The sequence below is a fragment of the Silurus aristotelis genome (assembly GCF_946808225.1).
Source record: "Silurus aristotelis genome assembly, chromosome: 5".
Lineage (NCBI taxonomy): Eukaryota > Metazoa > Chordata > Actinopteri > Siluriformes > Siluridae > Silurus > Silurus aristotelis.
Window position 1 is genome coordinate 31,600,788 of NC_139578.1, and position 17,629 is coordinate 31,618,416.

Genomic DNA, 17,629 nt, shown 5'->3' on the forward strand with positions numbered 1-17,629 from the left:
CATTCCCAAATAATTTTAGCTCAAATTGTCAGAAACCATCTCAGGGAAGCTCATCTGCATGCTCGTCATCCTTATTAGGGTTTTGACGTGACTGCGGTTTGTCGTCGTAATTGACTTAAGTGGGCCAATGCTCACATTCTATGTTGTCTGGCACTTTGGAGAGGTGTTCACTTCACGGATGAATCCCGGTTTTCGCTGTACAGGGCAAAATGCCTTACCAGATACTGACTGGTTTTCAGTATATATGCACATTTTAGAGTGGTCAGCCTAAAACACACCTGTGCAATAATCATGCTGTCTAATCAGTATCTTGGCATGCCACACCTGTGAGGTGGATGGATTATCTCAGCAGAGGAGAAGTTCTTACTAACACAGATTTAGAAAGATTTGTGAACAATATTTGAGAGAAATAGACCTTTTGTGTACATAGAAAAAGTCATAGATCTTTAAGGTTAACTCATGAAAAATGGGGCAAAAACAAAAGTGTTCATTTATAATTTTGTTTATAATTATGTCAGAGACACTACAGGACCCAACTAGAACAACTAAACATAAACAAGTAAACATGGCATATTCCATTACATTTTATTTGTATTATGCATAAACTTAGACATTTTACCAAACAGATTAGAAATGTAGGATTAGACTTAATGAAGAGGGCAGATGATCAGTGGGGCTGAATTTGAGCCTCCATCATTAAAACAGGGGCTAAAGTATGGATAAAGTTTCTCAGTGAAAGTCTGAGCAGTGAAAGAGTAGATATGAGATTTTGCCTCAACATCATAGAAGGAGACCAGACCCTCCTCATAATCCACAAACACTCCAACCTTCTGAGGAGCCTGTTTTAAGGAGAGGTAGACAGAGGGAGAATCACAAGCCTTATATTCAGTCTTATTCCTCAGAACCACACACCAGTATCCATCTTTAGGTCTGACTATAATCTTCCCTTTCCTGTTAATCGATTCTCTTGTGACTCCTAAATCCCACTGAGTCTTCCCTTTGACCTGCACCTCATAGTAAAATCTCCCTGAGGAGTATCCCTCCTGTCCCAGAACAATGCAGTAGTTAATAAACCTCTCTGGATTATCAGGGAGAGGTTGTCGTTTATCTCCACATGTAACTTGTTTTCCATCATCAGACAGGACGAGATAAGGATGAGTTGTATCAGGATCCAGAGTCACGTCCACTGAGAGACAGAAACACAGCATACATCAGTTTTATCATCACACAGTGTGTAACAGTGAAGAGATTATAGATATAGTCATGTGATCAGTAAGAGCTCACAAACCTGCATATTGTTGAATTCTCTTGAGTTCTGTTTGGAAAATAGTTTTGGAAAATGTTAAATTGAGATTAAATACTTCATTATTATAAATAACATCAAAGTATCTTTATACATTTCAGCTAAATGTAAATATTTCTTAGAATAAATCTTCTCAGAATAAACCCACAGTAAACACTGACCAGTTTCATCAATCTTCTCCATTTCCTGACTGAGAGTCTCCTGAAGCTGAGCCAGAGCTCTCCTCAGAGTCTCCACACTCAGATGAGAGGTAATTGTGATGGAAGTCCAGTCCTGGGTGTGTGGAGAGCTGCACAGTGATGGGCAAATCTACAGTACAGAAGGAGAGAGGAGAAATCCCTTAGCATGGGGACCAACCTGTCATGTGCTGCATTGCTATTGAGAAACAGAGGAACTCTGACCTGTAGGAGGTGGAGGTGATCCTCAGTGTGTAAGTGCTGCTCCAGATCAGTGTTTTTCCTCTTTAGCTTACAGAGTTCCTGCTCCAGATCTTTAATGAACTCTTGAGCCTGTCTTTCTGCTGCTTTCTGCTTCTCCTCCATCACCTTAAGCAGCTCAGCCTGACATCTTTCAGTGCAGCGCATCAGAGCACTGAACATCTTCACAACATCTGCTTTCTCCTTCTCTGTGTTTATCTAACAGGAGACAAATCGAGATCAATCATTTCACATGAATGTATCATGATTCTTCTAATGTGTAGAATAAATGAGGTCTTCTGGAGGTTAGTTACTGTAAGAGACTCACTTTATCGACTTCTATAGAGTGTTTGATCTCCTCAATCTTCTTCAGTCGCTCCTGGATCTTCTGCTGAACTTCTGCTTGAGTTTTCACCAGTTCATTCTGAGAAAAATATGCGTCATGTGTTAAGTCATAAGTCAGATGTTATATTTCTGATCTACAAACATCATCCATCATAAATGTTCAGTCTCTCACCTTCTTCTTAACACTCTCCTCCTCTATAGAAACAGTGTTGTGGGTTTTGTGCTCTGTCTCAGAACAAAACTGACACACACACGTCTGGTCGTCTCTACAGAACAGCTCCAGGGGTCTCTCATGTTTCTGGCAGATGTAGTCCTCCAGGTTCTCCACAGGCTCAATCAGTGTGTGCTTCAAGAGTTTAGCTGTAGTTTTATGAGGCATCAGATGAGTGTTACAGAAAGAAAGGCCACAGTGAAGACAGGATTTTAGAGCCTTCAGCTTGTCCTCAGTGCAGGAGTCACACAGAACCTTCTTACTCTTGGATGGAAGCTGATCTGCAGCTCTGCTGGATTTCACCTGATCTAACTTCTTCAATGTATCAGCAAGTGCAGAGATGAACGTATTCACACGTAGGTCAGGACGATTGGAGAATTTTTCCTTACACACTGGACACTGGCAGTGTGAACTGCTGTCCCAGAACTCTTTTAAACAAATCATACAGAAGTTGTGTCCACATGGAGTAGAGACTGGATCAGTGAACACATCCAGACAGATGGAGCACTGGAGCTGATCTTCACACAGAGCACTGCTGGAGGAAGCCATGGCTGATACAGGAGATACAATTAGAGTGAATTTAGATGGCAGAACACTTTACACATTACAATCCAAAGTGACACAAACTCTATCAGTTATTACTGATTTAAGCAATTGATAAAACTCAGTGAAGTGCTGTTAGAGGAAAACAATCACTAGTGTATGTGATAAAAAGCAGAGTAACTGTTATTATCCCAAAGTTTTCCTTTAAGCGCATGTTCTGTAAGCTTCATTCTTGGAACAAACCATGTATAAAATAAGCTCTGAGATCCATGTAGTGTAAGAACAATAGAACTGCAACTTCAACTTCTGCAGAGACACTACAGTTCCAGTCAGAAAGGTAAATTCATCTAGAGATTGATCTTAATTGTGTCTTTAAGAAGTTCTGCACATTGCTCTCTCTCACAATCTTCTTGACTCTCTCATCAACTGCTCCCACTCCCCTAGGTCTAGCCAAGGTGGGAACGTAACAATCACCATCACCACTGCTCTCCAAGTCCCCCACAACAGATCAACTCCCATTATTCCACAAGCTTCTGCTTTATAAGAACAAAAGTAATCGCAATTACCACCCCCACATACTGTATCTGTCACTCCTGGCCATCAGTCTCAGCGTTCTGAAAGCCTGCACTAAGCAGCTGTGTGGAAACCTTCAGCATAGATGATATTCATATTGGACATCAAAAGAAATTCTGAATTTCAGCTCGAACTGGGGAGTGGTAGCTCAGTGGTTAAGGTGCTGGGTTTCTGCTCGGAAGGTCTGGGTCTAAGTTCCAGTATCACCAAGCTGCCACTCTTGGGCCCTTAAACAAGGCCCTTAACCCAGGGGTGCAGTTTCATGGCTGACTTTGGGCTCTGACCCCAGCTTCCAAACAAGCTGGAATATGTAAAGAAAGAATTCCACTGTGCTGTAATGTATATGTGATAAATAAAGGATATTTGATTCTCACTACAGTACAGGAGTTGTGCGGACAGCTGTCCTGTCACCATAATGTCTCCTTATATTGGTATGTAATCAGGTAAATTGTCCCTGTAAACCACAGGATTTGTTCATCTCTTTCCTCTACACAGTTTATCAAATTACCTTCTAATCCAGCTTGTTTTGAAGAGGGACACCAGTGTAACCAATTTTCTCAACTCAGATTAATAGTGAATGGAGGGTGAGGCCAGGGGAGAAAAGCAGGATGAATTACACACTGGTTGGAGATGAGTCTAATCAGTGTTCTCTGTTGCAGTGAGCAGGGAAAAGGATAAGAGGAGTGAAAGAAGGGGGCTTCTAGAGAGAGACCCCAAGAGATGTGTGTGAGAAAGGGAAAAAACACAATAAAAATACCTTATACAGTCAACCAGGTTGATGACCAGTAGGGCGGCGACCTGTTTTGACTGTATCAGGTATTTTTATTGTGTTTATTGTGAAACAGTTTGTTTTGGGAAAGAACCACAAATGGCTGGAAAAGTCAGGAGTCCCAATACTGTTGTCCATATAGTACTGGGACTCCTGACTTTTCCACACATATGTGGTTCTTTCCCAAACCAAACTGTTATTGTAAAGCTGAAGGCACACAATTGTAAAGGGTGTCTTTGGATGTGGTAGCATGACATTTTCTCTTGACTTGAACCAGGGCCTGCTCTAGATATTTGAAGGACCTATAAAATTTTATATCAGAGCCCCCCAGGCCTCCTTCCTTCCACCGTTCAGAAGAAATAAAAAGCACTTGAAACATATATAATCTCTAAATATTAATTAAACTGTAACTGAGGTCAACATTAAAAAGGAAAAAAAAAAGAAAATGTATGAAAGATCATCTACACAGCTACACTATAAAATAGTAATCTTGCTTTGATAATGTTTTTCTGATTAATATGATAACTTTAGCTTGATATTATAGTTGTATTAGAAATTACTCACATACACACACTGACTAAATCACCCAGGACTTTTAGAAATTTGTTTAGTAGTTTATTTACAGTAACACACTGACCCACTATTTATACTGTCTTGTGTTGTCTTGAACTGTTTGCACCAGGTTGCACACATGCACTTTATGTGGCGAGGACACTTAGCCCTTAGCCCTGTGTTTTCTGTTTTTATGATAATGTGTTTAATGGGTTCTGGAGAAATGTTGTTTCATTTCACTGTGTACTGCGTCAGCAATATATGGTTATAATGACAGTAAAAGCTTCTTGAGTTGACTATTTGGGATAATGAAAATTTTTTTCTCTTCTATACATTAAAATAGGGGTAAAATGAGAAGCCTGTAAAAAAGCAAGCACCGGCTTTGATGAACTAAAAGAACCAAACCTGTTCCAGCATGACAAGGCCCTTGTGCACAAAGCAAACTCCATGAAGATCTGCTTTGCATGAGTTGGAATGGAAGATCTCCTGCTATAGAGCTCTGCCCTCAAACCTATTGAACACTTTTGGGATGAATGTGAACACTGACTGAACCCCAGACTTCCTCACCTACATCAGTTCCTGAATTTACTAACACCCTTGTGTCTGAATGATGTTATTCTGTATGTACTGGTGCTTGTTGTATGTGTGTACTGCATTTTCCCCCTCAGGGTTTGCTATAAATAGACACGGGTCACGCGCACTGGGGTACAGAGTGTCGTCAGGTTTCTGGAGTTTCCCATGTCATAAAGTTCGAAAGAGTTTGGATTCATGTGTTTATTTGTTTATTTCTAATAACTAAGTGATTGTAAATCCTGCACGAAAGCTCGTTCACAATATTTCTAATAAAAACTATCAAACAGAAATGTAATTATCATTATGTAAAAAAAATAAATAAAATGGTGCCGTTAAACTGAATATGAGTTACGTGTTTTATATATATATATATATATATATATATATATATATATATATATATATATATATATATATATATATATAAAAACAGATATAACTGTCTGTTAATTTATATATATATATATATATATATATATATATATAAATATATACACACACACACACACACACACACACACACACACACACACACACTTTTTTGTCTACTTGAACATCATGTAGTTGTTATTTGACCTTTTCCTTTCTCTTTTCTCCTGATCACTGACAGTTTACCTGCTGTGGCTTCAGTTCCCTGAAGAAAGACTGCAAAAGCTTCAAACTGAAGATTGTGTCCTGCTGCAACCTGCTGAATCCTGATCTTCAAACGCATTCACGCTTTCGCATCTGCTGAGAAACATCATTATACCACGCCCCCATTTCTTCTGCTTTGACATATTACAGTTACATATCTTGGCCACAAGAGGGCAGAAAATCGCCGAATTAAATGCACAGACGCATTAATCCAGAGGCGCCACAACGATTTCCCACGAAGGACCAAAAATCCAACCTGCCTGAGGGCCGTGGACCAGAAGTAACGGTTGCATTATACTTATATTATATTAAAATTATTTTCGCCTTTGTATTGACGAGGCTCACACACCGAGTACTGTTATTTATTGTGCTGTTTAACACATTCCTGAACGTTGCATACAATAGCATTATACTGCCATCTAGTGCCCAATTTATCATGGAAAACAAATCAGTACACCTTCCTCTTTTTTTATTTTAACAGTTCATTCTTTATATCTTCATACACAAACAATATTTTGAACCTTCTTTAAAAGTAATAAAAGATAACTTAATATTTCACCATTTAACAAATCTTAGTTATCTCAAAAGAAAATTTGAGATTTAAACAAAAATTCTCCACTTAATATTTGCTTACCCCGACTTCACAGCTACACACTGATTTTCACAGCAGATCTCACACCTGAGATTGGGTGGGTTTTTCTGCAGCTTTGTTGGATTTTACCTGAGCTGACTTCTTAAATGGATCAGCAAGTGCAGATATAAATGTATTCACACGTACATCAGAACGGTTGGAGAATTTCTCCTTGGTTCACTGGACACTGGCAGTGTGAACTGCTGTCCCAGAACTCTTTTAGACAGATCATACAGAAGTTGTGTCCACAAGGAGTAGAGACTGGATCAGTGAAAACATCCAGAAAGATGCAGCACTGGATTCACACAGAGCACTGCTGGGGGAAGCCATGACTGATACAGCAGATACAATGAGTGAAATTGAACCACAGAAAACAGAATAAAAATTTAATGAACACTGAATTGAATATAATCCATAATTCTCATGATGAACTTTTTACAAAATGCATTTCAGAGTGTAAAAGGTCTGGATTATCATATGGGAAGCAGGTTGTGTAATATAATCTATATCTGGTGAAGATTGGACACAATTTGGCAGAAGGGTAACAAAATGGCAGAGCATTGTAAGCATTTTAGCATTTTAATGTACCTTTTAAAATGTAAATGATGTTGGCAAAGAGATTTTTTACCTCACCAAAGGTCATCGTTTTGAAGAACCAGTTTATCAATCAGTATGCAAAGTTATTATTAAGATACGCCCTTACTTCCTGTTTGGTGGCTTTACTGTCAGACAATAAGTGATTTGGCGTGTTAAAACATTTTTTTAATTATAATTTTGGTAAGCCTTACATTACCGATAAAGTCCAAATGTTCTGATGCCTTGACAAAAAATTCAAGAAGGAGTAGGAGTAAGAAACTTACCACCAGACGCTGTTACGGTAAAGGAATCATGAAACCACTAATCTTCATGATGATGTAATTAATAACTGTGGCAACTTCGGCCTCAAAGACCAGGCCAGGCAGACCAGGCAGTCAAAGAGCAGCAAGCAGGCGGCTCTCCGTGCTAGAGTAAAGGCTAACCCTAGACATTCTTCTTTTAAACGTCTGCTCCCTTGACAATAAATTGGATTTCATCTGACTCCTGCGGACCATGCGGGAAGGGCTCAGTGGCAGCAGTGTTTGTTTTCACAGAGTCGTTCCGGAAGCCACCATCCAGCTAGATGGGCTAACCGCGGTTCATGCTATTGCTCATCGCTACTGGTGTTCGTGACTGTAAGATGCAGGCCATTTTTATTTACCACGGGAATCCACCTTTGTTTTCATTGTCGGAGTGCACCTTCCCCCTGGCACTAATGCTAAGGAGGCACTGTGTGAACTCTACAGAGCGCTATTAGCGACCTGCAGAATGCTCACCCCAACGGATTGTTTATTATCGACAGAGCTTTCAATCATGCGAATCTCAGGACTGTGCTTCTTAAAATCCAGCATGTGGATACAGCATGTGGACATTGCAATGACAATGCACCATATCGGCTACTTAGACCACATCTTTGTTATGCCAATTCCAGCATACAGACTGCTCACCAGACGCTCTAAACCGGTTCTAAAACAGGTGAAAAAACCTGGCCAGCAGGAGCCACCTTTGCTCTTCAGGACTGTTTTTAGTGTACTAACTGGGACATATTTATGGAGGCTGCAACCAATGGCGATTCTATTAACTTGGAGGAGTACACATAATCAGTGACCAGCTACATCAGCAAGTGCGTTGATGACGTGACCATCTCCATGAACATCACTACACGCTTCAACCAGAAGCCGTGGATGACCACAAACGTGCATGCGCTGCTGAAACGAAGAGACTACGCCTTCAGAGCAGGGGGCCAGATGGCCCTAAGTACAGAAAGGGCCAAACTGTCCCATGCCATCAGAGAGGTGAAGCGCACTCACGCCAAGAGAATTCACAGCCACTTCCAGGACAGCAGAGACACCTAATGCCTGTCACAGGGAATCCATGCGGTCACGAACTACACCTGCTTCTGACCGCGACGCCTCCCTCCCAGATGCGGTGAACTATGCCTGGTTTGAGGTACAGAACAATGTGGTAGCGAGGAAGACCAACCCCTCTCCCAATGACCAGGTGCTCTGTCTAACCACAGCTAAAGTGAGGAAAACTCTATGCAAAGTTAACCCACTGAGGTCTGCTGGACCAGACAACATTTCTGGCAGAGTGCTCAGGGAATGTGCAGAACAGCTAGCGGATGTCTTTACCAACACCTTCAACATCTTCACAATATATATGCTTCCCTTAGGAAATATTATTAGAAGGCATAGAATTAGCTTTCACTGTTATGTTGATGATACCCAGCTATATATTTCATAAAAACCAGGCAATACAGCTCAATTAGCTCGGATAACTGAGTGTATTAAAGAATTAAAAAACTGGATGACCCATAACTTTCTACTATTAAATTCTGATAAGACGCAGATTTTGCTCATCGGCCCAAAAAACAGTACACAGAAGCACCAGCATTTCAACCTGCATTTAGACGGATGTTCTGTAACTACTTGTTCAAGATAAAAGACCTGGGAGTTATCTTAGACAGAAACTTGTCTTTCAAAAATCATATTAACCAAGTTACAAAAACATGTTTTCTATATCTGATGCAGAAAAGCTCGTCATCATTTTGTCACCTGCAGAAGTTCTCTGTTGACTCTGCCGTTGTTGGTCTGATCACGGATGATTATAACTGGGAGTACAGAGGACTTATACAGAACTTTGTGGACTGGTGCCAACAGGGCTGCCTCTAGATAAATGCGGGGAAAACCAAAGAACTGGTGGTGGATTTCCGTAGGCACAAACACACTTCATCATTACAATCTGTGAACAATTGATGTGAAAGGGCATTGTGAGAGTGGAATCTTACAAATACATGGGTGTTCACCTAAACAGCAAACTGGACTGGACAGACAACACTGAGGTAATTTATAAGAAATGACAGAGCAGACTCTTTCTGCTGAGGAGACTAAGGTCTTTTGGAGGGCAGGGAGAGCTACTGAAGACCTTTTTTGACTCTGTGGTGGCCTCAGCCATATTTTATGGTGTGGTCTGCTGGTGCAGCAGCATCTCTACTGCAGACAGGAGGAGACTGGACAAGCTAATCAGGAAGGCCCGCTTAGTCCTGGGGATTCATCTGGACACTGTACAGGAGGTAGGAGAAAGGAGAACACCATTGCTGTAGAACGTCTCTCACCCCCTGTATGAAACCGTTTCATCATTGAGCAGCTCCTTCAGTGATAAACTGTTACATCCTAAGTGTCTGAAGGACCGTTACAGAAGGACTTTTCTCCCTGCTGCTATTAAACTTTACAATTAAAGCTGCTCCCAATGAACCAGTCACCAAAATACACACTGTTATTATTGTTTATATGTGTAATAACATTACCTGTGGTCAATATTACCTGTAATACATGCAATATTGCCTGCAATACGTGCAATATTACCTGCAATACGTGCAAATAGCTGTACAGTGGGGCTAGAAAGTATTTAGTGAGCCACCAATTGTGCAAGTTCTCCCACTTAAAAAGATGAGAGAGGCCTGTTCATCATAGTTACACTTCAACTATGAGAGTCAAAATTAGAAAAACGAATCCCGAAAATCACATTGTCTGATTTTTAAATAATTTATTTGCAAATTATGGTGGAAAATAAATATTTTGGTCTCTTTTTGGGGGGGTGGCTTGGGGAATGACCTGCAGAGAGCTGGGACCAAAGTAACAAAGGCTGGCATCAGTAACACACTATGCCGCCAGGGACTCAAATCCTGCAGTGCCAGACGTGTCCCCCTGCTTAAGTCAGTACATGTCCGGGCCCGTCTGAAGTTTGCTAGAGAGCATTTGGATGATCCAGAATAGGATTGGAAGAATGTCATATGGTCAGATGAAACCAAAATAGAACATCTTGGTAAAAACTCAATTTGTCGTGTTTGGAGGAGAAAGAATGCTGAGTTGCATTCAAAGAACACCATACCTACTGTGAAGCATGGGGGTGGAAACATCATGCTTTGGGGCTATTTTTTTTTTTCAGGGGCCAGATAGACAGCAGTCTGAAAATGTCATCAATGACTTGTTGACGTGCCAAAGTTTCAGCATGAAGTGCCCTAAGGTCCATCCAGGGTAGTGTGCGAAAAATGGCAAGATGGCCGCTGGCCCGGAAGTGCGCACTGTGGATAACCTGAGACATCCTGACAAACGGAGACAGAGGGAGTGTCACAAGCCTTGTATTCATTCTTATTCCTCAAAACCACACACCAGTGTTCAACTTTAGGTCTGACTATAATCTCTTCTTTACTGTTAATGGACTCTCTAGGGCAGACATTGGCAAACCACGGCCCGCAGGCCACACACGGCCCATTGGGTTTATTAATCCGGCCTGCCGAACGTGACCAAATTCTATTAAAATGGGTACCGGTAAACATTGTTCAATTGACCTTTCCCCTATAATGCCCACATTTCTACTAAAGTTGTCACACTTCAGCTCCATTGACGATGTCCGTGTGCAATACTCTCTTCTTCTCTTAAGAGAGCTTAATCTAATACTCTTTAAAAACTGCGACAGTTTCTGACAAACACCGCGGCTCTATCCTGAGAATTGCCACAACAAAACTTACTCCAGACTTTGATGAACTGGCAAAAAAAGGAGTTTATTGATGCAGGCAGATCTGGCAGAGGGCTTGAAAACGGGCTTGTCCCTTTGTCCCGCCTCACCTGCCAGGTACATTGTTTGCTCTCTGGTTTGGAAGCACGCTGTTTGGCGGTTTCTCCCTCAGTTGACACAGCACTGTGTCTACACTCTTGCTCCAAGAAAGAGGAGAATGAAGACTAGCAAACCCACCATCTCCTCCCAACTTGTGCTGTATGAGGAGCTCCTGGAGTTAGTGACTAATGCTGCTGTCTTGAATTGGCTTGGCCAGACGAGAAGCAGAAGCAGTGGCAGCTAGTCAGCACTACCTCTATGCCGAGGTCTGCCTTTTCTCTGATCTGCACACTGAGGGTCCGTATCCTGGGACAGCCTATATGCGGCCTGCTTTTTCACCCCAGATAACTCGCTGTATGTGAACGTTGTGTACATTGTGCTCGACTTCGGCTCTGGTGGGCGAGGGAGATGGATGAGGGGCGGCGTTTGTTGGTGACTGCCCTGGCTCCAGGCTCACCAGAGGACATTCTAGAGAGACTAATCCCCATAAGAGACCTCCTGGCAGCCTGGAAAGGTCTGCCAAACGTGTCTTAGTGTGTCCTGCGCACTGTAGAACAAGGCTATTCGATTCAGTTCAGGTTTTGTCCACCGTGTTTGGGTTTCTTTTCACTCTGGTGGGATCTTCAGGTTGTGAAGCAGATTCAGGGGAATTTGGCAAAGCCCAGTTGGATCTGTTCGTGTCTCAAGAAATGTTGCACTGTCCCCTATGGTTTACCCTTACTCCTCCAGCCCCACTGTACACCTTTCCCCCGCCATGCTGCTTTCAGGACTTCTGAAGCGAATTAGCCGGCATAGAGTCCAACTTCTTCTTGTGGCTCCAAGAAAACCATGGTTACAGGACCTGGTAGCCCTCCCCGAGCACCATCCCTGGGAGATCCCTCTGAGGAGGATCTCCTCTCCCAGGACATGGGCATCATAGTTCACCACTGCCCAGAGTTGGGGAGACTTTGGCTGTAGCCCATAATGGGCCAGTTGCTCCACCTAGTTGGGAGAGACCATTTTCCACCATAAAGCTCCCTCATCGAGAAGGCTGATGCTGCAAAATGGTGCCTGTTCTGCACATGGTGTGAGCATCACCATTTGGATCCAGTCCACTGCCCATTTGGTTCAGTGCTGGTATTCCTCCAAGGACAGTTTGCCAAAGGGTCGGCTCCGTTCACCCTAAAAGTCTACGCGTCTGTCACTTCAGCGTATCATGCCCCAGTAGTGGGGTAGTCTCTGGGCAGAGACCCTCTCTTGATGGGTTTTCTCCACATCACCCCTGGCCCCTGGTGCGACCTAGAGTGCCTGGGTAGTACCTGACCTTCGTGTTGGAAGCTCTATTTAAACCCACACTTCGAGCCTCTTGCCAATGCATCTTGGAGGCACCCCTTTATGAATACAGCATTTATATTAGCTATTTGTTCTCTCACAAAGGTCTGAGATCTGCTGGCCCTTTCTGTGGTCCCCTCCTTTCTGTTGTTTCCTAGAACAGGTTACATTCCCAAGGTGCCCTCCGTCGTCCCATGACCCATGAGGTTACAGGCATTCTACCCTCCTCTGTTTCAGGCCTCAGACCAGAAGAAACCACCAACTGTGCCCGGTGCGAGCAATGGACTTATCGTTCAGTTCTACTCCTGGCCCCTCTGTCCTTCGACCTAGCTGTGCCCATACACACTAGTCGGGGACTGGTCAGTATGCCACACTGCCGGCATCCCTGTAGCGCTTTCTTCTCTCTTATAGAAGAGGGTGCCAGCTTCACTCCATGTTTATACATCCTGGTTGTGATGCGTCCAATTTTGACTGATTCCACACATTATTTCAGAGCGTAGACAACACAGTCATGTTCCCGAAGCGTTGTGACACAGCGTCTCGCTCTCTCAGGGAACTAGGGTTACATACTTAACCTAGAGACATTCACAATAATTATATGTTTATATGTACGTATATAGAGGCAAGATTGACATGGTTTGGTGCAGAGGAGGGACATGGGTTATCTCAGTAGGAGAATTCTGAGGATGGAGCCACCAGGAAGGAGAAAAAGAGGAAGACCAAGGAGGATTATGGATGTGGTGAGGGAAGAAATGCAGGTAGTTGGTTTGAAAGAGGCAGATGTAGAGGACAGGGGGTATGGAGACGGATGATCGACATTGGGTAAAGCCGAAAGAAAAAGAAGATTCACTTTAATACTTAAATTCTGTAAAGCTGCTTTGAGACAATGCACATCCTGAAAAGTGCTATAGAAATAAACTTCACTAGACTTGAATGCGGTGCTCAAAAAGCACATACTGTACTTATTACCAGGTGTCCACAAACCTTTGGCAATTTCAAATGTATGTAAAGTATATATATGGACATGCCCACTGTCATAAAATGGTTATGGATATTAGCTATGAAGCTGCCTCTAGAACATACTCTTATTCAGAATAAACAGAAAAATTTAGTACTTATGGTTATGTCGAGATCATGTGAAAATGAAGTTGTAGGTCCCCTGGTGGTCTAGTGGTTAAGATGCAGCGCTCCCACCGCTGCGACCCGGGTTCGATTCCCGGTCAGGGAACCATCCCCAGCCACTCTTAGTGCCGGTCCCAAGCCCGGATAAATTGGGGAGGGTTGCGTTAGGAAGGGCATCCAGCGTAAAACATGTGCCAAATCAAACGTGCGGAGGATCCGCTGTGGCGACCCCTAACGGGAGAAGCCGAAAAGAAAGTTATGTGAAAATGAAGTTGTGTTCACAAGAAAAAAAGCTATAATGCATGGCCTCTTAAGACTTCTGTACTATAAAGATATAAAATATTTCATTACAGTTAAACAAGACGGAAACAGGAAGTTCAATTCCTCAATGCTGCTCATTGTGACAAAGTGTAATATAGATTAAACCCTTGCACATATGTATATGTTCTAAATGTACTTAAAATTAATTCTTAGTTTTTAATACTCTAAGCAACATGGTCATGGACAAATATTGATGCTTTATGGAAATGTATGTTTAGTATTAGTGAATCCAAACTCAACATAGGGACACCAAACGTAACTTTTGCTATGTTTCCACACAGATGGTATTGACTGCCGGATGTGTGCGTCATGGCGGATTTTGGTGCCAGTAAAACAGATGTTTAGTGTTTAAAAAAGATTTTTCAGTGAAATTTTATATATATATATATATATATATGTATATATATATATATATATATATATATATATATATATATATATATATATATATATATATATATATATTGCAAAGAAAGATAATGCTCCCAGCATTAATGAAAAACAGGTGTCTCTTGTTACAGATCTCCCATATAAGCTCTCGTTCCCATCTCACTCGTCTCGGACCTACTTCATGGCTACAGACACCAACCTTGTTCGAGACTGACAGCATTCTCCGTTGGTTCCATGGATTACACTCCTGCAATGGATTACATTCCTTCCATGGATTACTTTCCCTTCTGTACATTCTACTCACGTTACGGTTCGTAACTCTGCATTACTTGTGTGTGTGTGTGTGTGTGTGTAGGTACTGAATAAAACATGATAGAGTTACTTCCGCTTCGGATTAGTGGTCCGTACCCTAACAGAAGGTCCGACCAAAAACTGAAAATGGGATCGCCTTCCCGCGATCCCTACCGCGATGCATTGGTAGTCAAACTCCTCTTCGGATCTTACCCGGAAGCTCGCTGCCGCTCCTCGTGGACCATGCTCACCAGGGCCGGATTATGCAAGCGGGGCTGTGCCACGCCCCCCCCGTCGGCAGGTACGGGGAGGTGCAGTCATCCCCACTGAGAGGGCCAAGATCGCCTTTTGCATCTCCCTCCTGTCTGGAGATGCACTCTCCAGAGCCAGCAGGCTGTGGAGCGCCAAGGGAGGCGATTTTGGTTCTTACGTGGATTTCATCAGACAACTCCTGGGGATGTTTGGGATGACAACGGCAGATGGTAGAGAGGTACCGCCTCGGCGTTTGTACGAGCGCGCCGTGCCGTCTTAGACTTCCGACGAGCGCGCCGCGCTGTCTCAGCGTTCCTATGAGTGCGCCGTGTTGTCTCAGAGTTCCGCTGAGGGTGCCGCTTCGCTCCAGTGTTCCGCCGAGGATGCCAATCCACTCCAGTGTTCAGACGGTTGGCGGGACCTTCCTTGGAGTGCCCTGGCCCGCCTGGTGTGGGTGGTTTTAGGGCGTCAGGTGCCGCCCCTGGAGGGGGGGTAGTGTCAGGAATCCACCTGCCATGCCCCCCTCAGCAGCTGTCACACTGCCTCGTTCTGACAGGTGTCTCTCGTTACCAATCTCCCATATAAGCTCTCGTTCCCATCTCACTCATGTCAGACCTACATTATGGCTATGGACACCGACCTTGTTCGAGACTGCCAGCATTCTCTGCTGGTTCCGTGGATTACACTCCTTCCATGGATTACACTCCTACCGTGGATTACACTCCTTCAATGGATTACACTCCGTCACTCCGTCCGAGGATTACTTTCCCTTTAGTGGCTTCTACTCGCGTTAAAGTTCGTAACTCTACATGACTCGTGTGTGTGTGTAGGTACTGAATAAAACATGATAGATTTACTTCCGCTTCGGATTCGTGGTCTGTACCCTAACATTTATATAATAAATGTGGAAAAGGTAAAGTGCTGTAAATACTTTTTGAATGCACTGTAAATATATATACACAAAAAAAAATTACAAATGTAACACTTTAATTTTTGCCCCCATTTTTTATGAGCTGAACTCAAAGATATAAGACTTTTTCTATGTACACAAAATGCCTATTTCCATTAAATATTGTTCACAAATCTGTCTAAATCTGTGTTAGTGAGCACTTCTCCTTTGCTGAGATAATCCATCCACCTCACAGGTGTGGCATGTCAAGATGCTGATTAGACAGCATGATTATGGCACAGGTGTGCTTTAGGCTGGATTATATATGTATATATGTGTATTTATTTATATTGTAACAGACTTTATTAAATGCTGTTTTGCTGCTATACTATTTCTGTATGTACTGGAGCTTGTTGTATGTGTGTAATGCATTTTCCCCCTCACGGTTTGTTATAAATAGACACGAATCACGCGGAATGGGGTAGAGAGTGTCGTCAGGTTTCTGAATTTTTCCATGTCATGTGTTGAGGATGTGTAATAAAGTTCGGTAGAGATTGGATGCTCTTGTTTATTTCTTACTAGTTACTATGTTTGGGTACCCAGAACAATTTTAATAAAATAAAATTAATTTGTGTTACGCATTTATTTTGATATACTTTGATGTGCATAATAATGGATAAAATTATCATTTTATATAATTTTAATGTGTGTATATATATATATATATATATATATATATATATATATATATATATATATATATATATAGAGAGAGAGAGAGAGAGAGAGAGAGAGAGAGTGTACAGATCAAAAGTTTGGACACACATTCTCATTCAAAGAGTTTTCTTTATTTTCATGACTATGAAAATTGTAGAGTCACACTGAAGGCATCAAGGGCTATTCGACCAAGAAGGAGAGTGATGGGGTGCTGCGCCAGATGACCTGGCCTCCACAGTCACCGGACCTGAACCCAATCGAGATGGTTTAGGGGTGAGCTGGACCGCAGAGTGAAGGCAAAAGGGCCAACAAGTGCCAAGCATCTCTTGGGGAACTCCTTCAAGACTGTTGGAAGACCATTTCAGGTGACTACCTCTTGAAGCTCATCAAGAGAATGCCAAGAGTGTGCAAAGCAGTAATCAAAGCAAAAGGTGGCTACTTTGAAGAACCTAGAATATGAAATTTTTCAGTTGTTTCACATTTTTTTGTTATGTATATAATTCCATATATAATTCCACGTGTTAATTCATAGTTTTTATGCCTTCAGTGTGAATGTACAATTTTCATAGTCATGAAAATAAAGAAAACTCTTTGAATGAGAAGGTGTGTCCAAACTTTTGGTCTGTACTGTATATATGCCATTGTTATTCTTCTTCTTCTTTCGGAGGCTCCCACTAGTGATCACCACAGCGGATCATCCATCTAGGGTTAGGGTTAGGGTCAGGCTCTTCTCAACCTGTTCCCTACTCTCACCACAAATAACAATAACATCCACAAACATCATGGTCTACAGAGACTCCTGTCTGACCTCCTGCATCAACCTGTCCATCACCACTGCAAACAGGAAAGGGCTCAGAGCCGATTCCTGATGCAGTCCAACCTTCATCTTGAACCAGTCTGTCGTTCCTACTGCACACTTCACTGCTGTCACACAGTCCTCATACATGTCATGCACCACCCTCACATACATCTTTGACACACCTGACTTCCTCATACAATACCACAACTCCCCTAACCACCCTGTCATACGCTTTCTCTAAATCCACAAACACACAATGCAACTCCTTCTGACCTTCTCTATACTTCTCCATCAAC

The 17,629-nt window shown here is 42.4% G+C and overlaps 1 protein-coding gene across 3 annotated transcripts in view; it reads right to left on the reverse strand.

Annotated features, from left to right (window-relative positions):
• Positions 1-486: 486 nt before the first annotated feature.
• LOC310726818 (E3 ubiquitin-protein ligase TRIM39-like) overlaps positions 487-17,629 on the reverse strand; it is a 30,124-nt gene continuing 12,981 nt past the window's right edge. Inside the window, exons 1-7 of one of the 3 annotated variants that reach the window (XM_083542768.1) lie at positions 5,901-6,025; positions 2,237-2,826; positions 2,048-2,143; positions 1,705-1,938; positions 1,465-1,612; positions 1,289-1,315; positions 487-1,186 (exon numbers count right to left, since the gene is read on the reverse strand). In XM_083542768.1, the coding sequence (XP_083398894.1) occupies positions 648-1,186; positions 1,289-1,315; positions 1,465-1,612; positions 1,705-1,938; positions 2,048-2,143; positions 2,237-2,826; positions 5,901-5,997 (1,731 nt within the window). In that variant the 5' untranslated portion in view covers positions 5,998-6,025 and the 3' untranslated portion in view covers positions 487-647. Of the gene's footprint in view, positions 1,187-1,288; positions 1,316-1,464; positions 1,613-1,704; positions 1,939-2,047; positions 2,144-2,236; positions 2,827-5,117; positions 5,488-5,900; positions 6,026-17,629 lie in introns of those variants that run through there. The other 2 variants (XM_083542769.1, XM_083542770.1) reach the window with 2 other exon arrangements.